The 25867-nt window shown below is 43.4% G+C and overlaps 1 protein-coding gene across 1 annotated transcript in view; it reads right to left on the reverse strand.

Moving 5' to 3' along the window:
* The window catches only part of Irak3 (interleukin 1 receptor associated kinase 3), a 58938-nt gene that overhangs the window by 12113 nt on the left and 20958 nt on the right, over window positions 1–25867 (reverse strand). Inside the window, exons 3-8 of the mRNA XM_032912994.1 lie at window positions 25579–25682; window positions 24983–25037; window positions 23411–23562; window positions 16968–17032; window positions 10383–10497; window positions 8759–8877 (exon numbers count right to left, since the gene is read on the reverse strand). Of these exons, the coding sequence (XP_032768885.1) occupies window positions 8759–8877; window positions 10383–10497; window positions 16968–17032; window positions 23411–23562; window positions 24983–25037; window positions 25579–25682 (610 nt within the window). The remainder of the gene's footprint in view (window positions 1–8758; window positions 8878–10382; window positions 10498–16967; window positions 17033–23410; window positions 23563–24982; window positions 25038–25578; window positions 25683–25867) is intronic.

Below are 25867 nucleotides of genomic sequence, written 5' to 3' on the forward strand. Positions count from 1 at the left end.
AATTCCCCAGTAAGTATGGTTGTTGGGAATACAGAGGCATGGAAGGGCACCTTCCTTTCCCACCTGTGGTCATGTGACAGGCAAGTCATGTGACAGGTGAGTCATGTGACAGGTGAGTCATGTGACAGGCAAGTGGCCAGCTTTTCTAAGCCTTAGCTCTTCTCCTAGAAATTCATTTCAACTACAAATGATAATGATCACACCTACGCTCAGGGTTAATGAAGGACTAACAAGTGTTTCTGTAGGAGTTTGTATGAGATCTGAAATCCTTGTGTCAGACTGAACTCCACAATCCACCTGCAATCTAGCCACCATCCTTCACGGATAAGTATTTACCAATGCCATAGGACAAGCTGCCTATGACTGTCTCTGGTGACCTTTGTGTGGCTCCACTCAGAAGGCCTCCTCCTCCTCCTCCCCAAATTCTCTATGTGCCACAGGAATCACTGCTGCCGCGAAGCTCTCTGCTGAACCTCTCTGAAGCCCAGCGTGCCTCCTGCTGCTTTTGAGTATATGAGTACACTTCAGACACACCAAAAGAGGGTGTGTGATCCCATTACAGATGGACATCAGCTACCATGTATGGTTGCTGGGAATTGAACTCAAGGCCTCCAGAAGAGCAGCCAGTGCTCTTAACTGCTGAGCCATCTCTCCAGCCCACGCCTCCTACATGTAAGTTACTATTGGGCATCTACAGTATGTGATTTGGTACTTAATGGAGCCCACCTTGTGTTGTCTGCACAAGCATAGTGGTAAGCCTATAGCAGGTACCAAACAGCTATTTGTATAATCATTTCCTCAAGGGGGTTTGGAACCCTCAAGTGGTTTTAGATTACTGAGCGTGGGAATGGTAAATACATGACCCGAATGTTGCTCAGCGTCCTCCCATATTACCTACAGACATCATTAATCGAGTTCCAAAAGCACTCAGACAAGATTCTCTTTCTCCCCTCAGTACTTGGGGAGTCATTACTAATCAAGACAGAGCCTGAGATAAAGCATCCCATTCGCCATCAGCAGCCATGATTTGTTAGGGCTGCTCTAGCACACTGCTTCTCGGACTGATTCTTTGAAAAATGGTTAAACAGCAGAGCCAGGACAAAAATTTAACCTCCTATTTCCATGTTGGATGCTCTTTTGATTTACAACAATTAACTGAAAAAGAAACTTTCACTCAGCTATATGAACAGAAAATTAAAATCTGTTGATTACAAGGAGAAAAAAATGACCTTTGTCTCCATGACCTACGTAAACAAGAAGACAAATGACTCAGAAGTGGGAGACAGGACATTTTTTGAAAGATGATCCACAGTCTGCTGGGACTTCATTGACCTCAAAGGGCAAAATATTTTCTCTTTTAATCCCTCTATCTGTATTACAGGCCTCCAAGAATAGTTATTAAACAGACAGGAGGTCAATTACACCAGTCTGGTACTTTTAATTTCTGTGTAATATTTATATAAAGCATGGGCAAAAACCAAATGCTCTTAAATGAATTCTGGTTAGATGTATATATTTGTTCTTTTAAATCCATACTTTAACTTTTACCAAGGGAAGATAAGTAACATAGGAGAATGCTGTAGATCTTAGAAGAGGCTTGATAGCATTGAACTTTGACCTTAGAAATTTAAAATCATCAGTATATAATCTCTAAATAGGTATAATCATATATACTATAGTGTATAATATAATGATGGTGGACATATATAACATATGTGTCATAATATATATTATAATACATACGATATAATCACATATAATATATGATCATATGTAATGGTATTGATTATATATAATCCAATTATCTTTTACATATATGTATAATTTACTCAGACCTTTATGACTTGTCTAGACTTCCCAGTTCTGTCTTTATCTTTAAAAGTCATAAAGATGCAAGATATTGAGCCTTTGAATCATAGAGCCAATCAGAGGCAATGGAATTTCTTTGTGTCAGTTGGTTTGAGAGAGAAAGAATGACAGACTGTTGGGGGTTTTGTCCTAATTTAATTAACTAATTTATTGATTGATTGATTGATTTATATTGGAGACTGGTTCTCACTGTGGAACCCTAGCTGGCCTGGCCCAAGGTAAAGCCACCCTGAGTTTGCACTCCCAGAGATAGGTTTTCCTGCCTCCTAGTTCCTAAGACTAAAGGCATGCACTGTCACACCCGGCATAAATCTGACTTTTACTTTTAGAGTATAACACAATTCTGCAACTTTTTGAAGTCAGGGTATTTGTTTTTATTTAGAATGCATTACCTGTACGAAAGATCGGATTTCATTACAAAATTTTCCTGGATGTACATGATCTAATTCAACCGCCTGAGTTACCAGCCCCTCCATCACCCACGTTTACTTCCTCTTCCTAAAAGTCTTCCTTCCGTGTTAGTGCCTTTTTAAAATATAGATTTAACCCAGGAGAGAAAGAATAACACATTTATCTTTCTCAGTCTTAACTTAAAGCATGGTTTTTTAAAGACAAGATGGAAGTGAATTATAGCCATCACAAAAGTCAACCACAGCAATGAAGTCTTGTTGACAATTTGGTGGGCTTCACTTTTAGTATTTAAAAAAATAAATATACAGTTCTATAATTTTACAATTGTGTACTACACAGTACTCGGGTTTAGCTTTTCTTTTCCTAACTAATCTCACTTCTGTGTCAGGTTGCTCTGCGCTACCAATATTAATTAATGTCGACTGGTCTCTGATAAAGCCTGTGGTCCACTAGTCTGCAGTTCACTACAGAAAAGTAAAAAAAGATTGTCTACTTTTCACTCCTCTGGCAAAGACACAGTTGAGTTTCTCATGGAAAATGATACCGTTCAACACAGATCTTTGAGCCAATTGTCAAGCACACATATGGCTCCCTTGCTAGGAGCTGTCTTTCCTAATTAAGACTTTTCAAACTGCATGGCAGACACAGGAGAGTCAGTGACTCAGGGCCCTCCTAAGAGCAATGGGAAGGGAAGGGAAGGGAAGGGGTCTCTTCAGGGATGAAAGGCGACCTCCGTCAGCCAAGTCACATTTGGCCTGGACTCCTATAGACAGATGCTGTTACCGTCTGACAGATGTTTGGTGTTCTTATTCTAACTCCTGGATAAGGTGTGCACATCACTGAGTAAGAGGGAGATGCCTGTGGCTGAAGCTGGCACTAATGAATATTTTCGCTGGCAGCTCAACGGAAGGGCTGAGGCTCTGAAGGGGCTTGGTTTGTGCTGGAGCAGGCAGGGACAGTGAGGAAACCACGTGAAAGCATGATTCCTAAGTAAACAACCACAGCCCTGGGACTTCTGTTTTAGACAAGTGCTTGTGTGTGTGTGTGTGTGTGTGTGTGTGTGTGTGTGTATGTGTGTATTTGTATGTTTGTGTATGTGTGTATATGTGTGTGTTTGTATGTATGTATTTGTGTATGTCTGTGTGTATATATGCATGTGTGTATATATGTGTGCATTTTTATGTGTGTATGTATATGTGTGTATTTGTACGTGTATGTGTAGGTATGTGTGTATATGTGTATGTGTTTGTATGTATGTGTGTATATGTGAGTATACTTGTGCATGTATATGCATATGTGTGTTTATGTGTTTGTGTGTGTGTGTGTGTGTGTGTGTGTGTGTGTGCATGTAGGAGGCATGGAGAGCCTTATGCTCACAGATCAGAACTAGTGCAACCTGGAATGTTAAACACACAGGGTTGTTCCTTCAAAGGAAGGAATACATAACGTGTTATCCATCCAGAAGGCTGGGAGCTGATGTGGTTAATAACCTGGTGGCCTTTGCACTATCTGTGTGGCCAGAGACCACACCAGACCCTCCCCCCAGACCCCTATTGTAAGCTTGCTTTTCAGTCTGTCTATAGAACTCATCTTAATGCATATGACATGTACTTTGCAAAGTGTTTCGATGTAGTCATGTCTGATCTTTAGTTAGCCTACATTGTGCCTCAAGGAGATTTATGTATGTTTTATTGCACACACAAGATTGAGTTAATTATCATGAGGAATGTTTTCATCAAATTGCGCCTTGCTTAGAGATGCCTAAATTAAACTACTCCAGGTCAGACTCCTGGAGCTTAAACCAACACCGGCTATTTGGTCATGTAGAACTGAACTGCCTTCTTGCCTCCTGCAGATCATTATTCTGCGGGCAGTGGAGGTGGCGAAGACCTCTGAAAGTGCAGTCTATGGATGGCCTGCATTAGAATCTCCAGACCCTGGAAAATCTGTCATGGTAGTCAGCGTTTCCCGTTCACAAAACACCCAAGAGAAAATTTAAAAGAGCAAAAGATTTATTCTGACTCACGGTCTCAGTCCATGGTTGGTTGGTCCCATTACTTTGGGCCTGTGGCAGGAACATACATCATTGTATGAAAGCAGAAGAGGTCTATCCTCCCCGTGTTGGCTGAGAAGCAAAGACCAGCAACAAGGTCCAGGGTCCTAATATCCCTTCAAGGAGATGCTCCCAATGACCCGACTTCCTATACCAGAGTCCATTTCCTAAATGTCCCAACTCCACTAATAGGACCACTGTAGAGACCGTCACACCTTCAATGCAGGAGCCCTTGAGAGCTATTTCTTTGGGGGGAGGGGAAGATCTCATTCGACATCTTATACCTGTTGGGATAATCTTCTTGTTTGCTGTATAAAGGTTGTCTTTGTATTATTTAAATGTTAATTTCTGTACTAGCACAGAGTTGAGGGACTTTGGTAACCTTATTTTTATAAAAAGTCCCCTGTCTCCGTGTTTTATAAACATTCTTCTCCATCACCTTCTGATTGGTTCAATAAAGAGCAGATAGCCTATCATATAGCAAGAACAGAAAGGCAGGACTTCGGGGTAAAGATAGGAACTCTGGGAAAGAATCAGGCAATGGCAATTTGCGGGCCAGACACAGAGGAAGAAACAGTTGCAGGGACTGACGGAGATGTAACGGGCCACTTGGCAGACATAGATTAGAATAAATGGTTATTACTTATAGGCGCTAGCTGGGAACACACCTAAGCTATAAGGCCTAGGATCCATAAATAAAGTCTCTGTGTCATTATTCAGAAGCTGGCTCATCGAGACAGTCTGGCAATACGTACTGGCCTCAAACACACGACAGTGTTCCTGCTTAGGCTCGCAAGTGCTAGGATGAGCCACCATGCTAGGTTCTCTCAGATACACGTAAGATCCAAACCATAACAGCCAGACAGGGAACAATCACGAGCCCTTCCCCCAACTATAAAGTAAATAAGCGATTCGCTGTATTTCCAGCTCAAGGGTTACCTTCTCCATACTCTGCTCTCTGATTCGGTTTGTTATCAGCTTCTGCATGTTTATCACCGAGATTCCGTCTAGCTGGGCTATTAAACAGCTTTAAATTTAGCATAGGGAGGTAAGTACCTTGAAAACACTGAGAATACAGAATCTTTCTACTCCCACATGTCCTCAAAACTAGCCTGAGTTTACTTCTCAAACCTAGTTCTCCAACCTAGTAACCTCTCAAGCCCCACCAACCCCTGACCATCGCGTTCTCTGTCCCTGTTCACCTCAATGTATCTTATTTCCAAACTCCATCTGTTTTCCAGTTAATAAGCCGACCTTCTTTTTTCTTTCCTCTCTTCCTTTGTTTCTTTTATGTGTGTGGCAGTTCTTTGCTTTGACCCCCTTGAATAAATCTACTACCTCCACCAGGAGTGTTCTCCCTGCTACATTCAATCAGTCTGTGTCCAAACAAACAACTACCGCAACCAACAAAACCACACTTCCACTAGGACTTGCCTTGCAACTCTAACTCAGCCAAGCCACACACTGAGTATAGGTTAGTGTGACATATTTCCTGTGTTTGACCCACCGTCAAAATTTGATCAAAAAAGAATATGCCTCCCAGAGCGTTCCACCAGCACACACACCTGCAACTCGTTTAAAGGCGGAGCTTGACGTACGAGCTGTCCAAGGAAGTGTGTGGAGGAGTGAGAGATGAGCAAAAATATTCACTGGGTAGCATTTGCTGAGTGTGTGCTCTCCTCAGCACGGAGACGTTTAACCTTAAGAAATGAAGTTATTGGTCTATTATTTAGCCTTTTTAAGAGACAAAGACTGAGAGGCTTAGAAAAGCCGGGCGGTCCCCTGGCAGTTTAAAAGGAAGTTCTGGTTCCTCGGGTCTTCCTGACTTGAACGGCAGGGAACCCTGAGCTAGGAGGTAAAAGAACACAAGAGAATGGTTTCAAAGAAACACACCGGGCTCTCCTCTTTCAGAACTCCCTTGGCTGACTCTTCCTCTGTAGCTGTGCTCTGCGTTCCCATCATTGCTGCCCTGCTCCCAGGCAGGTCCTTGCTCCCTAGTGTGGGTGGTCAATTGGAGACGCCTCACATCGACGACTGAGTGCCCATCTAGAACTGAGCAGGGAACAAGGAGACGCTGCCCTCAGGTTATAGCTCTGCTCCAGGACGGGGCACATCGCACGTACTGACATGCTCTGACCTATTTTGTGTGTGTCTGTGTTCCTTTTATCTTTATCTGAACTAGAAATGGCGCGCACAGCCTCACACATGCCAGGAAAGTACTCCATGCCTGAGTTATCTCTCTGGCCTTCTTTTTGCTTTATCCTGACACAGAGTCTCATTAAATTGTCCGGACTGTCTCACAGGACGGAAGAGGAAGTGCCAAATAGGCACATCCTAGTCACCTCACCTAGTGTTACCTCAAAGAAGCCTCAGGAAGTGGGCGGGCCTGCATCTGTTGCCTTCCCCAGCCTGATGCTTCCTTTGCTCCAGTTTATGGCTGCATTTGTTTTTCTCTCTCCTGTCTCGAAATTCCCTCCTGTCTGTTCTGCAAATGCTGCTTTCAAGAAAGGTAACTGATGAACTGAACCACACAAACGGAACCAAATATTAATGTCTTACCATGTGAGATTTAAAACAAACTAGTGCTCAGTTTAAGCCAGAGGAAGAAGGCACGGGCAAGAATCCTACACCGCTCTCCCTCGGTAAAGCAAATAAAGTAAAGTAAAATAGCTACTGTATTCATTAGTGATCATGACCTTCTGTATTCATTAGTGATCATGACCTTCTGTATTCATTAGTGATTGTGACCTTCTGTATTCATTAGTGATCATGACCTTCTGTATTCATTAGTGATCATGACCTTCTGTATTCATTAGTGATCATGACCTTCTGTATTCACTAGTGATCATGACCTTCTGTATTCATTAGTGATCATGACCTTCTGTATTCATTAGTGATCATGACCTGTATTCATTAGTGATCATGACCTTCTGTATTCACTAGTGATCATGACCTTCTGTATTCATTAGTGATCATGACCTTCTGTATTCATTAGTGATCATGACCTTCTGTATTCACTAGTGATCATGACCTTCTGTATTCATTAGTTATCATGACCTTCTGTATTCATTAGTGATCATGACCTTCTGTATTCATTAGTGATCATGACCTTCTGTATTCATTAGTGATCATGACCTTCTGTATTCACTAGTGACCATGACCTTCTGTATTCACTAGTGATCGTGATCTGGATGGAAGGGAGATGATGTTAGGCAGGGATGGCTTCTCAACCATGTGGAATGGACCTTACTGGTGATTCCCTTAACCCCTGGGACCATCACAGTCCTGTGTATGCAGATCCTCTGAGGGTCCACGACTGTCGTAGCTCCACACTACAGGAGGAATAGGCATCTCCGTGCTCTTCTCCCAACTGCCCCAGGACAGTTTTAAAGAAAAAAAGATTTCTCCTTAATGTTCATTTCTCCAGAAAAAGTGAGCCATCCACTCCTCTTCAGCTCTGTTAACAATGTAGTAAAAGCCTTGGTGATACTAGGAAGCGATCTGGAAGAGGCAGCAGCCTGCAAACAGCTACCCCTGGTGTTCAGTAAAGGGGAGGCTGGGCCTTCTGAGTTCAACATAAGGACACAAGGAGAAGATCATCAGGGGATTTTGCTGCAGGGGTCCACTCTGAGTGTGTGTGTGTGTGTGTGTGTGTGTGTGTGTCCAGGTGTGTACACACATGTGCACACATGCATGTTTAATTAGGGACAAAAGATAGAAAATACTGCTTCTAGTTTTCTTATGTCTTAGATATAACAATGTTGGGTCAATATTGACTTCTCACAGACAGACAAGGAGATAGGCTCAGAGGGCAGAAGGAGGCAGCCTCTTTGTAACAAGTAAGACTCCAGTGAGTCAAGGACCAAAAACTTTGATTCACTGCTGTCATCCTCTGGGAATCCCCATATAAGTTGTGTATCCTTTTGTTAAACTTAAGAGGGCTGGAGAGATGGCTCATTGGTTAAGAGCACTGACTGTTCTTCCAGAGGTCCTGAGTTCAATTCCCAGCAACCACATGGTGGCTCACAACCATCTGTAATGAGAACTGATGCCCTCTTCTGGTGTGTCTGAAGGCAGCTACAGTGTACTCACATACATAAAGTAAATAAATAAATCTTTTTAAAAAACACACACAAGCTTAAGAGTTTGGGTGGAGAGGCCAATATAGGTTCAGATGCACATCTGGCTATCCAGTATGATTAATACAATACACAAAATCCATTAGTAGCTCATAGAGGTAATATTTGTCACCCCTTGGAGATATAAATATGCTTTCTAGAAATCTAGTGAGCGTAAGAATTGTAGTACTTCGGTGAGAGGTTTTATTGCCCTCTTAAGTACCCAGGAAGAGGACTGGCAGGAAGAACACTCACCTGTGGTGCTGACAGGGGTTTAGGTGGAACCTAAGGCTCTCAGATCATTTACCTGGAAATGTTGCCACAGATGACGGCGCACGGCCGGGTGTTGTGCAAGCACTGAATGGCTTTGGCTATTCCTATCAATACACCGATTCGAACGTGCCAGGAAAGTGGGGTTGTGCCATTCTAAAAAACAGACAGGTTGGCTTAGATGTATTTTCTTAGTGCAAATTACCTATACAGTCACCACGTGGGCACATGGTTCCAAAGCCACTGTTGGCATTTAGTCTAGGCTCCGCCCCACAGTAACCTAGCAACAGCCAGTTGTGCACCACCCCACAGTTACCTGGCAACAGCCAGGTGTTCCTGACTCAGTATAAAGGGGCTACTTGCCCCCTCCTTTCTCTCTTGCTCTCTTCTCTTGTTCTTGCCCCTTACCCTTTCCTCCTCTTTCCCCCCTCTACGTGCTCATGGCCAGCCTCTCCTCGTCCTCATCCTCGCCCTCCTCGTCCTCATCTTCCTCCTCGTTTTCGCCCTCCTCGCCCTCGCCCCTCGCCCCCTCCTCCCTCCTCCTCCTCCTCCTCTTCCTCCTCCTCCTTTTTTTTTTTTTTGGTTCTTTTTTCAGAGCTAGGGACCAACCCAGGCCTTGCGCTTCCTAGGCAAGCGCCTACCACTGAGCTAAATCCCCAACCCCAGTCCCTCCTCCTCCTCCTCCTCCTCCCTCCTCCTCCTCCTCCTCCTCCTCTCTCTCTCTCTCCTTTTCTGTCTCTACTACCCCCAACTCCCTCCCCATGCCCTAAATAAACTCTATTCCATACTATACCATCTGCGGCTGGTACCTCAGGGGGAAGGGATGCCTCAGCATGGACCTGCAGAGGTGCCCCCTTCCCCAACACCATACCACACCCCCACCAAACATATCCCTGGCTTCTCTTCTCTATCTTTTTATAAAACATAACAGCCACAGCTGTAGATGGCGCGGTGGAAGAAGAGGCAAATCAACGTTTCAGTTTGCTACAATCTGTTTTTAACTCCAAATGGGTCTTCCTCTACAGCTCAAGGGCAGTGATTCTCAACCTGCAGGTTGCAAACTCCATAGAGTTCACGTATCAAATATAACATATATCAGATATTTACATTACAATTTATAACAGCGAAATTACAGTTATGAAGTGGCAACGAAAATAATTTTATGGTTGGGGAAGACTGCAACTTGAGGAACTGTATTAAAGGGTCAAAGCATTAGTAAGATTGAGAAACGCTGCTCTAGGGAAATACCCAACAATTTTTAACTTTAGTTTAATCAGACTGTGGCCAATGGGCTGGGAGTACGGCTCAGCAGTAAAATCCTTTCTTAGCATGCATAAGACACTGGGTTTGATTCTCCAACCCTGTACCCACCTGAATACCACATGCCAAGGAAGCTGAGAATAGCTGATGTAAACTCACTACACATATTTGTTAAATTACACAGAACCCAGGAACTCATGTGTTCAGGAACCTTCTAAGGGTAAGACATCAGTCTCCTGGGAGGCCCTTCGCTTCCCTGGGAACCATTCCTGAATATCCCCGCCTCCCAGTCATGCGCATGCTCAGATCTTGCCCCTCGGGTCCCTCCAGTGTCAACAGCCCCCCTTCATCCTGGGCTTTAGTGGGCCAAAGGACCTGAGGGACTGGTATCCGCGACTTACTGTGCACTGTAATCTGTCGAAAAGTGTCCCATTGCTCATATAGGGATAAACCAGACAAAGTTTCTCCATCTCTGTGAAATATGCAGCCAGCTCTAGTATGTGGGGGTGACTGAACCTTGAAACAGAAAGTTTTAAACCATCAGATTCTCCACTTAAATAGAAGACGGACAAGAGGCTTGATCAGGAGGGGTGGGGAACAGTTCTAGTGTAACTAAGTTTGGCCAAGAGACAGTAACTAAGTTTGACCAAGAGACAAGTCATTTCCTTGGGAGTTCAGGCAAGTACTAGTTCAACCCGTTTTAATCAACTGTCAGCATGTAAATCAATATAATATATTAAAATACAAGGCAATAAAATGTAAGGAAGTATCGATTTCTTAAGCCTTGGGATACTAAGAACGTCATACAAAAAAAATCATATAAAAACCACAATTCAATATTCACTTATTTTCGCTGATATAAAAATGCCATATCTTTATTTGTTAAGCAAATAATGGTTATGCAACAGAAACCCGTCTGATTAAGTCTGCAATGCAAGGAAAATCACGAAAACACAGGACTAGAGAAGGCTGTCTTCATCCACCCATCAGTGGGGCATTACCACATCAGGTGCTGCGTTAAGCCCTGGTTACAGGCAGGCAAGGGACAGTCACGCCTTTACCAAGCTTGGATTGTCATCAACAATCCACACAATAGTATCTTCATCTACAAAAGCTGGAAACTGATTTTAAATTTAAGATTTCTACATTAGTGTACTAGATGCATGTTAGGCTCCTGTCCTAATCATTTATTAACCAACAAATAAACTCTATTCCTTAGATGTCATGTTTATATGAAGATCAGTATAGTCCAGGCATGACAGTGGAAGGGACTAGTGTTGGCTCAAGAAAACCCAAGGGGTTGAGGATTTGGCTCAGGGGTAGAGCAATTGCCTAGAAAGCGAAAGGCCCTGGGTTCAGTCCCCAGCCCCGGAAAAAAAAAAAAAGAAAAGAAAAAAAAAAAAAAGAAAGAAAACCCAAGAGCGAGATTCTCAGCACAAAGTAGATTTATTTGTCCCAAGAAGGCAGGGAATAAGAGACATATCGGATGAGGGAGAAGGGGAAGGGAACAGGGAGAGGGGGCAGGGGTATTTGTCTAGGGGTTGCAGTGGGAAGGACTGTTCCTGAATAGAAAGAAGACAGACTGTGGCCCATAGGCAAATGAGATGGTTCATAAGGGTAAAAGGAGAAACCTCATGTTAGGATCAGGCATTTAATTTTGATTGGACAGGGTAATTAGGACAGCCCCAAGGGAGTATTTGATAGCTGGACCTTAGCAGTCAGTCATAAGAGGAGGAAGTGGGCAAATGAGGAAATAGATCTGGGTGGCTAACCTTAGGAATCTAACCTAGTGGTTTTTAGCAAGGCAGAGGGAATGAGGGAACAGGGCAAGGCGGGTCAGAGCCGCGCGTGCTGGCTAGAGTCCCTTAGTGGTTATTCTTCATTGTCTAGCTTTAGTAAAGCACAGCACGAGGGCTGCAGCATCCAGTGGACTCAGGTCCCAAAATGAATGAAAAGGACCAGGTAGGCTGAGCACAAGGACCCATCTCTCTGAGCTTCCAGACTGGACTCAGTGAGGCCAGGCACCATGCCATCCTCCCACAATAACTTCTGGTGATGATGTGCTGAATGGTGCTCGGTCCTCTCAAACCGTGAGCAAAAACAAACCATCAGCCCCTCCAGTCCTTATCAGGTGTCACGTCAAGGCAGGAACTTCGGGTAACCATAAAAAGTGAAATCTGTCAACACTGTGAGTTTGTAAGGGTCTGAAAATGGCTGAAGGAAGACCCCAGACTCAGACAGTGTGCAAAGACAAAGAGCCTTTATTCTGCAGAAACAATCAGCATGCAGGGGCCAACCATTCTTTGAAATGGCGACCTCAGACAAAGGCACACAGGCGTTCTTGTAGGGAACGGTGTAAACTCTGGAAGGATTGGGTAATCTAAAGTTTCACTGGCGGGTGCTAGGGGGTCCCAGGTGGTCAGTGGTCTGCATTTCTGTCATGAACGTTTAATTGTAGGATGGGATAGGGCTGCCCACAGCAGACGGCCCATCCTGAGGTAAGCTAGTTCCCCCTTTTATTGTGGTTATCCCCAGGCTGTTCTTTGGGAGGAGTTTTATGGCCTTGTTTATGGTTTGTTCCTGGAGTTGGCATCTTATGGCTTTCTTTTCAAAATCAGGCCTGGTCCTTAAATGGAGACAAATGGGGGTTTATGTTGTTCTTTCAAGTTCAGTTTAATATTCTGAATGTGTACTATGTTTGGGGCATGTTTGATAACATTAAAATCAATGAAGCTTAAAAAATGTTCTACTTATACAGGTGCATTATTTGCTTCTTTTATAGCAAACTTCCTGCAAGTACAAATATTCTCTCTTATGTACACATGTACAGTTGATACAATCACAGGAAGAATACTGAAACATTTTGAAAAAAACCTAGGCAAGTTTTTGCTCTAGTTCTTATAAAAATTTATGCACGGTCCTAAAGAATGAGAGAAAATATTTGCCAACTATATATCTGACAGAGAATTTATATCTAGAATACATAAGGAACCAAAAAAAAAAAAACCCTAAACTCTAAACAAACATAGTTTAAAGATGTTATAGAATGAAGCAGAGAAATCTATCAAAAAAGAAATACAAATAGCTAGAAAGTACCTTAAGATTGTTCAACACCTCCAGCCATCAGAGAAATGCAGGTTAAAACAACTTTGAAATTATATGTCACAGGCTAGAGCAATGGCTAGCAGTTAAGAGCATTGACTGCTCTTCCAGAGGTCCTGAGTTCAAGTCCCAGCAACCACATGGTGGCTCACGACCATCTGTAATGAAATCTGATGCCCTTTTCTGGTGTACCTAAAGACAGCTACTGTGTACTTATGTACATGAAATAAACAAATCTTTAAAAACAACAACAACAACAAAATTACATCTCACTCTAGTCAGAAGGTTTGGTGGGCATGTGGGGGAAAGAGAGTGCCCAGGCTTTGCTTGCAGGCCTATAAACAAGGACAGCTATATTGGAACTCAGTCTGAGGTCCCTCCAAAAAAACCGAGACTAGAGCTACCACGTGACACAGCTTATCACTCGCATCGTACCCAAAGGGAATTCTACAGAGTCATCAGATGTGTATGTTCAGATCCATGTTCACTGCAATTCTACTCACAATACCTAGGAAATGGAATCGACCTAGATGTCCATCATCTAATAAATGGGTAATAAAAATGCAGTACATTAGCAACAGAATATTATTCAAACATTAAGAAAGACGAAGCTGTGAACTTTTCAGGACAATGGATGGAATTCAACCCAGCCATGCTGGGCGAAGTAAGCAAGATACAGAAAGACAAATGTCACACGTTCTCCCCCATTTCTAGATGTTAGCTTTGAATCTTCAGATATTCCTATTCCATTTGGGATATCCAAAGATGTCAGAAATTTAGTAAAAGGCTAAGGGGTGGAGGCCAGAAAGGGCAGATAGAATCCAATGCTATAAAGGGCTATCGTGGAATAATGGGGAAGGAAGGGTTACATTTGGATGAAGGATAGGAGGGCAGGATGGAGGGACCATTTGGAGAGAGACCTAATACAGAAGGCTCGTCCAAAAATGTCGTATGGAAATCTACTACTGTAGAAGCATCCTGAAAGACCACACACACACACACACACACACACACACACACACACACACACACACACAGTTCTAGCTTGGCAGTGGTAACACACACCTCTAATCCCAGCCATCCAGAGCCAGAGCCAGGAACATCTCTCTGGTGTACAGAGCAAGTTTTAGGACAGCCAGTGCTACATAGAGAAACCCTGTCCTGAAAAACAAACAAACCAGCCAAACTCAGAATTCTAATGGATTAAAGAAAAGTATTCAAAACTGGGTGGGGTGGGAGGTAAAGGTAGACAGAGGGTGAGTCTGGAAGGAATGGGGAAATGAAAGTAAATACTACCAGAAGACAGTGTATGAAATCTCAAAGAGGTAAAATGTTATTCTTATAAGGTCATATGCCCTGATAAAGTACAATTATCATTGGGATTCAAAAATGACACAACACGCGCAAAAAGAAAAATGACCAACAATGTACCACATTATCAAAGTGAAGTTAAAGAGTCATGTGATCATCTCAACAGACAAAGTCCAACGCCCTTCAAGACAAAACTCTCAATGAATTATGGAAACTAAGTACCTCAATGTAATGAATGCTTGGCACAGTAAACTAGTAGCTAATGTCATAACTCATCATGACAGGGACATTTTCCTTAAGGAGTGGGGACAAGATGTGCGGCCCATACTCACTATAAATCCTAGCTAGACAAGAAAAAGGAAGGTATCCAAGATGAAAGGGAGAAAGGGAAACTCTCACTCCGGAAAAACCTGAAAGACTCCACCAGAGAAAACAAAGAAAGAAAGAAAGAAACAAAGAAACAAAGAAACAAAGAAAGAAAACAAGAGAAAGAAACAATGAAAGGAAGGAAGGAAGGAAGGAAGGAAGGAAGGAAGGAAGGAAGGAAGGAAGAAAGGCAGGCAGGCTAGAACTGACAAATTCACTAATTTCTTCCAATACAATCGACATGAGATCAATGTTCTTTCTCTACATTCACAATGAGCTACTTGAAGTAGGAATGGTGAAAATTATTCTGTTACCAAGGCATCAGAAAGAATAAAATACCAAGGAACAACTTTAACCACAGAGATAAATGATCCACACGCTTAAAACTACACGGGTAAGAGAATTAGAGACACAACTGAAAAGATGCATATGACATCATGCATTGCAGTAATTACCACCGCCAAATTGTTCAAACTGCCCAGAGTCAGCCACAGATTCTTTGTTAAATCTACTAAAATTGCAACAACGTATTTTCACCACAATAGAAATCTTCAAACTGGGGTGAAGCCATGAAAGACTCAGTCAACTGTAATGTGTGAAAGCAGGACCCTGACTCAAAGCAACATCTCAAGGCTGTGGTAATCAAATCCCTGTGCATTGGCAGAAAGCAGCCCCACTGGTCAGTGCCGCAGAACAGATGGTCCCAAAACAACCGAATCCCTAAGTACATCCTCAACTAAAACCCTGACTAGGAGGTGAGAAATATACACTGGGAAAGAAACATCTCTTCAATGACTGATACTTCAGGAAGGGACAAGGAAAGAAGGAACCTGGATTTGTCTTACTCCACATGTAAAAATTGACTTGATTGACACATCACAAACTTAAATAAAAGATCTGACACCATACAGGTCCTAAAACAAAATGCTTTCAACACCAGCCTTGACAACGATTTCTTTCTTAAAGATAGCATAGCTGTTACTACAGTCCTGAGTCAGGAAGATTATTATTGATTTAAGCCTCTCAGCGGAAGGCAGGTACAGGGACGCACAGACCAGACTGGCAGTGATCATCAGGGCGACCTGTGCGCTATGCTACCTGTTGTGTGAAAGAAGAAAAATAAGAAATCAAAACATAGGTGTGAGGATGATCTAGCTGGGATGTCCATTACTCCGTTGATCGCCAGGGTTAGTTCAGCTGATCTGGCTGGCTAGGTGGGTGTCCCCTTCCCCTGCACAGCTCTGCGTCAAAGAACTGAATGAGGCAGCACGGGTCTTCAGCCGTGCTTCTGCACATGAATGGCTGTGCTCTCCTGCCAAACATACTCCCAAGAACCCAAAGTGTTCTTGCACACTCATAACACACCTCCAAGAATATATGTTAAAAGCTAGCATTACGGTTGCCTTTAGAAAAAAAAAAATCGGCTAGGTAGTGGGAGAAAGCACTAAGTTTACCCTTTTGTGCATCTCAGATTTTGAAATTTCTGAATCTTACCTTCCTAAACAAGTAAAACTTGAATGCAGAAAAAAATCTATTATTACCATTTCTGGATTGAGCATTTAATTGGCTATTAATATTACTGTCTAATATTCTAGTCTCTGGTGCTGGCTATGAGAGGGATGGGATGCAACATAATGTCTGCTCTCCCTACTTCTCTCTCCACCCCTAATGACCTATTTGTGAAGGGTGATGAGCTTCACAGAGTCCTTCAATGAGGGAGGCTGCACAGCTGAACTTATGAATTTATATAAGACTGAAGCCATCTAAGTTTGTCTCCCAGGATCTCCAGCATCATGAATGGATTCCCAGGAAGATCATATGCACATCAAAGGCCCTTGATATTTCTGTCTAAAACTCTCTTTCTGAAGAGAACCACTCTGATGAAAAAGAGTCTCAACTGAGATATGTCTGAGGAAGAGGAAGGGTTGTGATACAAAGAATTACCATTCGACCATGTTAGTCACACAGGATTTCACCTAACTTCCTGTGACAATTTCTTGTTTCAATATGTCCAAGTGAATCACAGAAGGGCTCCATTCCATGATTCCATTCCATTTCAAAACACATTTTAAAATGCATTTTAAGGAGTACACCAAAGCAGATGCCAAAACTGTATCCGATGTTCTAATAGCCAACCCACACTAATTAAATGCTAGCCATGCTGAATCCCGTGCTGTTAGACCCGAAGCTGAATGAAATACACTCACAGGAGTAAAACTTCCAGTTCTGATAAAAATCTCTTCCAGTGCTTCTTAAGCTGCATTGTTTTCTCCTAAATGTCACACAAGAAAGAAAAAAAGAAACAATTTAAGAGATGGCTGTCTACTTCAGAGGATCTTTCTCTAGGACAAGTTTCCCTTTTTGGTGTAGAGTTGAGCCCCACTCTCAGTAACCCCATTCTACCCCACAGGAGTCCTTAGCAGTCATCAGATTTTCAAAAATGTCTTAAACTCCCAAACAAGACTTATAACCATTGCTTCCGAGTTGACTGTGTTCCTGAAGTCTGCCATGTTGAGAATGCCGTAGACAAACTCACCAATTTCACACTTACAGAAATTCAAAAACACTGTGCATTCACAGAAAATTCCACAGTGATAGAAACTACTCAGTGATCTCCCAGGAAAAAAACAAAACAAAAACAAAAAACGTTAGGCTGCCTATGTTCTTCGCAAACCCCCACTGTTTTAGTATCCATGGGTTGGCTCATTTGCATATGTCCATCCAAATTTGTTTTTGCAACAATTTTGAAAAGATGTGTGTGTACCTACTATGCAAAGGAAGTTGTAACTTCTTAAGTGTTAGCATTCTGTTTATGCTCTGACCCACGGTTACATGGCAACAGCCAGGTAGGCCTGACAATATGAAAGGGGCTGCTTGCCCCTCCTTGCTCTCTTGATCTCTTGTTCTCTCTTTCTTGTTCTCTTGCTTCTCTCTTGCTCCTCCCTCCCCCCTATTCCCCTCCCCCCTCTCTCCCCGTACTCATGGCTGGGCTCTACTTCTCTCCCCTCCTCCTCTTCCTCCTCCTCCTCCTCCTCCTCCTCCTCTTCCTCCTCCTCCTTCTCTCTCTCTCTCTCTCTCTCTCTTTCTCTCTCTCTCTCTTTCTCTGCCTTTCTCTGCCCCTACTACCCTCTTAACTCCCCTCTGCATGCTCTGAATAAACTGTATTCTCCACTCTCCTGTCATGTGGCAGGTCCCTCAGGAGAAGGGATGTGTCAGCATGGACTTCCAGAGGCACCCCCTTTCCCACACCTCACCACACCTCCATAGAGCATATCCCCTTCTCTTTATCTTTTTTATAAACATATCACTTATTATAAAGATTCAAATCTAGACAAATGACTCAGGCCTTTAATCTCACCTTCCTTTCAGGAGGCAAGTGTGTTTCTGTGAGTTTGAGGCCAGCCTGGGTATGTCTACACAGTAAGACCCTGTCTAAAAATTAATAATAATAATAATAATAATAATAATAATAATAATAATAATAATAAATCTAGCCAAGATCTTGACACACACAGATTGAATAAATTAACAACCTCGATGAAGTTGTACTGAGCATTTCGCAGTAGCTGACACATCCTAGGTGCATTCGATGCTGTATCACTGGATCTTGGATCTCAAGTTCCTTGCTCTTACCGTGAAACTGTTAAACTAAGATGCTATGAGGCCCTAGCTATAAGGTCCTCATTTGCGACATGTTAGAAAATGAAGTGTTTAGTCCTCTATCATCATCCAAACCCAAGGGGAATTTTGGGCACCACTGTCCAAGTTGAATTACAAATAAAAAGCTTAGCTCGCTGATCATTTCCTAGAACTACTTCTTTGCCTATATCTTGCGAGTCTCTCTCCGGGAAGAAGAGACCCCTCCCTCCCTGGCACTGGCTGTTTTGTTTCTAACCCTTTGTCTGTCAGTTTGGCAGGTGTTTTATTTTGCTTTAAATCTGGTAAAGAAAGAGACTCTTGTCTGTGTCTCCGCAAACCTTACACTTGAACTTGGTTTATGAGTGAAAGACTCGCTCTGGGTTGCCAGCTGCTGAGGAACACTGACTGGGCTTCCTGCGGGTGACGCCCAGACCTGCCCAACCCAAACCAGATGATGTCTAGGTGAGTGAAGCCCAATGGCTGGCCTTCTGCACATCCGGATCTTTGGGAAATGGAATTAAAGGCATTGTTCCAATGTTTCCAACTGCATTCCTTTAGAGAGGTATTTAGTTACTTCATTAAGGGGTTTTCCTAAATTTGCATGATCACAACTTTCATCTGCCTGTGTGAGTTGGGGGAGAGGGGGCTGATGGAGTGGAGAAAAGAAGGGAAGAAAGGAAAAGGGAGGGAAAGATAGGGGAAAGGAGGGGAGGGGAGGAAAGGGGAGGAGAGGAGAAAAGAAAGGCAAAGAAAGGCAGAAACCCCTGCAGTTCCACTTGCCCTCTTAAGAGGGAGCTATACTGTAGGGTAGGACCAGGTACAGCTCAATTCTTCAAGAGAACCTGTATGGTTTTCCCCTAGACCACTCAACTCATCCACTCAAAGCAGTCCTGTAAGAAGTCTCTGGGATGTACAAAGAAAGAAAAGCTCTCAAGAGAACATCATTTGCCCTGGTGGGAAAAGCAGATAAAGAAACCAGTACAATGAAGTAAGACAAAGACTCTGTAGCTGAGTCGGGTCACTGAAGCCAGGCTTAGAGGGGAGGATGCAGTCAACAGAAGGAGAGAAGGAGACCTGGAGGCGAGAGCTCGCCACTCCAAAGTCATCTGTAAAAATTCCAAGAAGGGTGCACATGTGGTAGTAGCTGTAGAGAGAAGACTGGAGAGACCCTGGGGAGAGGCGGCTTTACTGTTCACCCATTGAAGGAGTATCTCAATGGGGCCGGTGACCCACTGATAGTTAAAAAACTAATAAAAAGAAAAAAAGCCAACCGGCTCCAATTGGGTCAAGGACCAATATTCTAACGTCTTGTTTTACAATGGATGTTTTATAGTTCAAGTTTCTTTAGTAGAGAGTTGATCTCAATGGGTCTGTATGAGATTACTGACACAAAAATCAACTTAAGGACATGAAGGACTCACTTATCACATAAAGGTCTCTGTGACATAACCTATAAGCAGGAATCACTTTAGGCTCCATCTTGTCTGTATTTTCCCAACCCCGTCCACCGGTTACTAGGTTTGGTCCATTCTATTGCTTCCTTCTCTCCTTCCCCAGTGACTTTGCCTTAGCCTAAGTAACAGTTCCCAACAATGACTAGAGTCCCATGATAACCCAAGGGTGTAGTAGTGACACCCATGCCTTGGGGGTAACCAAGAACTCTCCAATTGAACTTAAGACTTGTTGAACGGGAAATCATGGCTGGTAATAGAAACCTAGCCAAGTACTCAGGACAAGTAGAGTCGTAGATCTTATGGGAGAACCTACAACCACCACTTTCCCAAAGCAGTATAATCCCTGACTACATTCTAAATATCCGTCCTTACAGTCACAGGTAAGTGTTGTCCTCACCCCCCCCCAGGACACTTCTTTTCCCAACAGCTGGAGACCATTACAGAAGAACACAAGCCATCAAAGTGCAGGGCCCAGTCCCACTAGATACATCTACGAAACAATTAACGCTCAGGGGACATGGCGGAAGAGGAGGTGAAAATATTGTAGGAGCCAGAGCATCAGGGAGTTCTCTGTGAGACTGTGTCTCCTAGAAATGTCAGAAGGTACACCCACAGAGTCTCGCCAACATGGCTGCTAGACACGAGCTGAACGAAGAAGAGAGCGATAGACGTGCGTGAGAGGGAACGAGGAGGCCTCAACCTAACAGAACCATAGGCAACCAAAGGAGCTGAGAGTTGGGGAAATAGGAAAAGGTACGTCAGTTGGCTGTCCAGTACCAAATGGTCACCCCTGAAACCATACAGACAAGTAACATTATACAGACTAAACGGGTTTTAACTATGAACTTAGTGTTTATATATTTTATAACGCATATTTATATATTATAGACATGTGATATTTTATAGATAGTATATGCCATAACATATTTATGTATATTTGTAATATATACATATATATATGTGTATATATACTTATATATACATATATAACAATTAAAGAAAAGCATCATGTATTTGAAAATGGGGGCACAGGGGAGGGTTTGAGGAGAGGAAAGGGAAGGGGGAACGATATAACTATATTATATTCTCAAAAATTATATCGATGTCTGGCCCCTGAAGACACTTTACAAACCCTCATACCTGGCACCATGCCCAGCAGTGGCTATGCTGCCCCGTCCTCCTCCTGAAATGGACAGAGGGTTTCCAGGGTGAGTCAGTCCATCACGAGCATGGCTGGAAGTACCAGGTTAAGTTCTGTTTTCTTGATAGTGTTCACCCCAGAGATAAACCTCCATCTCGACTTTCTTCTCCCAGCCCTTCAGAAAGCCTCCTGCTAACTAACCTCCAGTCCACCGTCTACCCTCTAACCAAAGCCGTATTTTAAACACAGATCCAAAACGTTCACTCCCCTGCTTCATCAGGCATAGGCTCATCTTTTCTATATTTTTGTTTGTGTTTCCTTCCCACCCCGCCATGCCACCAAATGAACTGCTACCCACAAGTCGAGTTCTGCCTCTGTTTTCCCAGCAGGTGGACTTCTGTTCCTTTACTGTTCACCAAAATCCTACTCCCCACCTCAATCTGGAGGAAAAGTCAGCTCCTTTCATCCACTTTTGAATTTGCTCCTGGGGAATGCTTATTGAGAGGGTGCTATGTGCTAAGTACTCTTCTGGGTTCTAGATCACCCCCTCCTTTGGGTGCAGAGAGGCTACACATGCTCCTGGGGCCTTTTGCACAAGCCCCCGTTAAAGTACTTCTGTCTCAGTAGTTTAATACTGAGAACAGAAGTAGGTCCACTCCACAGGAGATTAATAAGCAGTTCTCAGTTGCTGACTAATGATGTGAAAATAAAGGACACTTCTTTCATGCATCGGACTCCTTGAGTCTAGTTTTCTTGCTTTTTTTTTTAACCCTACAGCACCCGGTATTCCCAGGAAGTCTCCCATCCAAGTACTAACCAGGCCCGACCCTGCTTAGCTTCTGGCTCAACTGCCTCTCACTGTCTGCTCTCCCACTGGTCCTTGTTGCTTCAGGATAATTTAGGTACCAAGTATCCCCTATAAAGGTGGTGTGTTGGAGTCTTGGTTCCTGATGCACCAATGTTCATAAATGGGCCATTTGAGAAGGACTTAGATTCTGAGGGCCCAGACGTTGTGTGTGCACTAATCCCCTATGTGTCACACTATGGGCATGTTATTGGGAAGGAGAGTGAGAGCTGCAGAGATACGGGCAGCAGATAGGAGCACATAGTGCTCTTGTGGAGAACCCGATCTCAGTTCCCAATGTCCCTATCTATTGGGAGATTGATAACTGCCTGTTGCTCCAGCTCTAGGACACACACACACACACACACACACACACACACACACACACACACACACACACATCACACTTACATCATACACACACACTCAACATATATACACATCACACACTTCACACATGCACATACACACACGCATATCACATACACATTATACACACAGATATACACACACATCACACACTCATACATGTACACACATATCATGTACACACATATGTATACACACATACACACACATAAGCATACAAATTACATTTTCTCTATATATAGTATGCATAGATAGAGATACAAAGAGATACACATATATATGTACATGTATATAAATATGTTTTTTAAAGTAGGTTAAAGCACTTGGGCTGTACTCTAGAAGAATATGCCCTGGTCATGCCCTCCCTGTTTCTTGGCCATCATGGGCTGAGTAGCTGGACTCCGCCGAGTTCTGCTGTAATGTTCTGTCTCACCACAACCCAGAGCACAGTGTCACCAACTGATCATGGACTCAACCCCTCCGACTGTAGCTAAAACAAGCCCTTCCTGCTTCAAGTTGATTCTCCCAGGTATCTGTCGTCGTGATGAAAGACTAACTGGGTCCTACTAGACGCCTCGTCCTCCTCCTCACCTCCCTGAGCTCTGATGAAAGGTCATCTGTTCACCTGGGCTCCATGCTCACCTGCAGCATGGCCGTGAGGTCTCGCCTGGAGCAGGACTGTGAGTTTATGCCGAGAGCAGACACTACTGGTACTAAGGAGGTATGCACATTCTGCTCTTCTTGGTGTTTTGTTTTCTTTGAAAAGGTCACACTGCATAGTCTTAGCTTGCCTAGACATTTATTTGTAGACCAGGCTGGCTTTGAACTCACAGAGATATGCCTCCCTCTGTCTCCCTAGGGTGGAGATTAAGGGCATGTACCACCACCACCAGGTCTATCTGATCTCTATAAATGTTCCTGGGGCTGTGAATGGCTTTTAGAAAAGTCTTTCTCATGCAGTATATCTAAGTCGGGGAGAGATTTTGATCTTACCCACCACATCCCTTTAAGACAGGCAGTCATGTCTGGGTCACTTCTTAGCCCCACCCCCCATCCCAAGGCCTTGTATCTCATTTTCACTTGGGAAATTCAATTTTCAAATATTTCTCCTATCAATGTTGATTTTTAAAAAGTGGCACCTTTTAGTATGAAACAGTAGTAACCAAGAGGAATGGGTGTTCATGATAGTGAGTCTTTCCATACCTGTTTAAATAATTTAACGGCGTATGTTTTGTTTCTAATCTCCACTCTGTATACTTCAAATATCTCCCCTTCTCCAATTAGGAAGTCTTTGTGGAAATATTTGGTTCCTTCTAGGATACTTTGGAAGCTGATAGGGGTTTTACGCAGTACTCCTTGGGAGGAAAAAAACAGACAATGAGCCATCTCTTCTCTTCTAGGAGTCATTGTCACTGTTACAAGATGGGCATATGTACTGAACGCACGATAGAGTAGAAGGCCTGAGAGAAAGCCCAGGAGCCCACGGTGAGGCCCACCATGTGTCCTCTGTGTGTTTCTGTGGCTCTGACCCTCGTCCTTCAATACAGCATGGGGCTTCTTAGATCAGCAGCATGGCTGATACAGCAGCTTTTGCGGAGCCAAATCCTCTGACCACCTAGCTGATTCCCTCAGCGTAAATGAAGACACTTCACCTTTGGCCAGACAACCCAGAGTGGAGGCTGGGTGGCGATAGTTAAAGATAACCAGATGCAGGTTTGAGAAGATGGCCTAGAGCCAGGATGGGGCTGCCGAGAGCTGGCTGAGCACCCCTTGAAGTTCTACCCCCAGAACTACAAGAGATAGAAACAAAAGATAAAACCCCGTAAGTGAGGCAGAGCTTAATTTTAACTATGTCTGTACAAACATCCTTTAAAGACATTTGCGGTTTCATTTAGAGATCAGGGCTAAAGACTGCAAACCTCGCCTGATGTCCTAACTCTCCCGGAACCAGAGAATCTGCCAGCTTGGGGCAAATGATTAGGCAACTGGCCTTAAGTAAATTTTGAATTTTATCAGAACGACTCCCCGGTGGAACTGAATCACTTTTCCTATTAAGAAAGCATGGAAGCTAATCGAAAATACAAATGGTTTTCATAGTGACCCTCAGCCTTCCCTTATAATCACCTCAAAAGGTCTGTGCGTCTGTGAAAATTTCGGAGGCTATGTAAAACTCAAGACAGATTTTTCAGTGTCTTCTAATGGCAAACAAACCCTGCAGACTTTGTAGCAAAGTCCCTGTGTGTGAAGCTTTTCCCATTAGTGACAATGGATGGTGACAATGGTGGTGATAGTGGTGATGTGTTCTCCTCTTCCTCCTTCCCCTCCCCCTTCCTCCTCTTCCTCCTCCCCCACCCTTCATCCTCCCCCACCCTTCCTCTTCCTCTTCCTCCTCCTCTACCCTTCATCCTCCCCCCTCCCCCACCCTTTCTCCTCCCCACCCTTCATCCTCCTCTTCTTTCTCCTCCTCTTCTTCTGTTTCAGAGGTTCCCTGAAGCAAACTCATTCTTATTTTCCTTTAATTAATGCTCAAGCATTGTGTTTTATAAAGACAACTTCAGCCAATGGCTCCTTATATTACAAGATGCCATCTACCACAACTGTAAGTGTTCATCAAATTTTGAAATATCATTTCATACCTATGAAAATGTTACATTAAATTGGAATAGAAACAGCATAGTTATTCATTATTCCCCCCTGAAAACTCATGTATGAAAGTGTGGTTTAATTAATTGTCATGTAACAGCTTTTTAAAAAATTTTTCCCTTTTTTTCTTACCTCTTTCGTTATGTTCAGGAACAAGAACATTATCCACTGTGACATTGGCTAGCTCCTGAAAGAAGAAATAGATATTAAGTAACTCCATTTTAGAAGCCTAGAAAGAGCAGAGCCTCAACAGAAACCGACAGCTACCGGTGAGACTTTGCGGTGTAACAGAGTGGAAAAGAGCTAGAGTAAAGCTGAGCTGTCTCACTGTGCTCAATCGTTTCCTTACAAACATGGCTTCCACGCCCATGGGACCAGCAAAGTGCCAATGTCATCACTGCCAGTTTTAAGTGGATTGTAATGCTTTCCAAACGGTGGTCCCTGGTGATCTGTTGTGATAAAAACTGGCAATTCCATAAAACATCAACAGGCAAAGGGAAATGGCAAGCGAACTTGAGAAGAGAGTGGAAGCCCCCAACATCTTAGTAGTTCTATGTCCCTCAGCTCTGGTGGAGCCTGGAAGCGGAAACCCTAACTCCTCAAGTATTTGCAGACTGCAACTAAATACATGGCAACGCGACAGGCAAGGCATTTCTAGTTTGCAGACACCGCCTGTTTGTCCAGCCTTTCCCGCCACAGAATTTCACTCTTTATGCTAGTATTTGCACCAGAGGTCCGGGGTCACTTTCTCTGCACACAGGCTTCACGTTAGGTGGTACGTTGGGAAATCGAAGCTCGTGATGAGTCTGCACTGGAGGAGTCCAGTTTACTCCTGAAAGAGAAGCAGAGGGAGCTGGGTGTAGAAACGTTTATGTCCCAAAGGTTCATTTGCCTTGAGGCCATGAAAACAAATAATTGCACTGGTAGTGCCCATGTTAAGGTTTATCCTCCTTTAACTGGAATAGACTCATTCAACTGGAATAGGTAAGTTCACACCTGTGAAGTGTTTTCTGATGG

This window comes from Rattus rattus, chromosome 1, assembly GCF_011064425.1.
Source record: "Rattus rattus isolate New Zealand chromosome 1, Rrattus_CSIRO_v1, whole genome shotgun sequence".
Taxonomy (NCBI): Eukaryota; Metazoa; Chordata; class Mammalia; order Rodentia; family Muridae; genus Rattus; species Rattus rattus.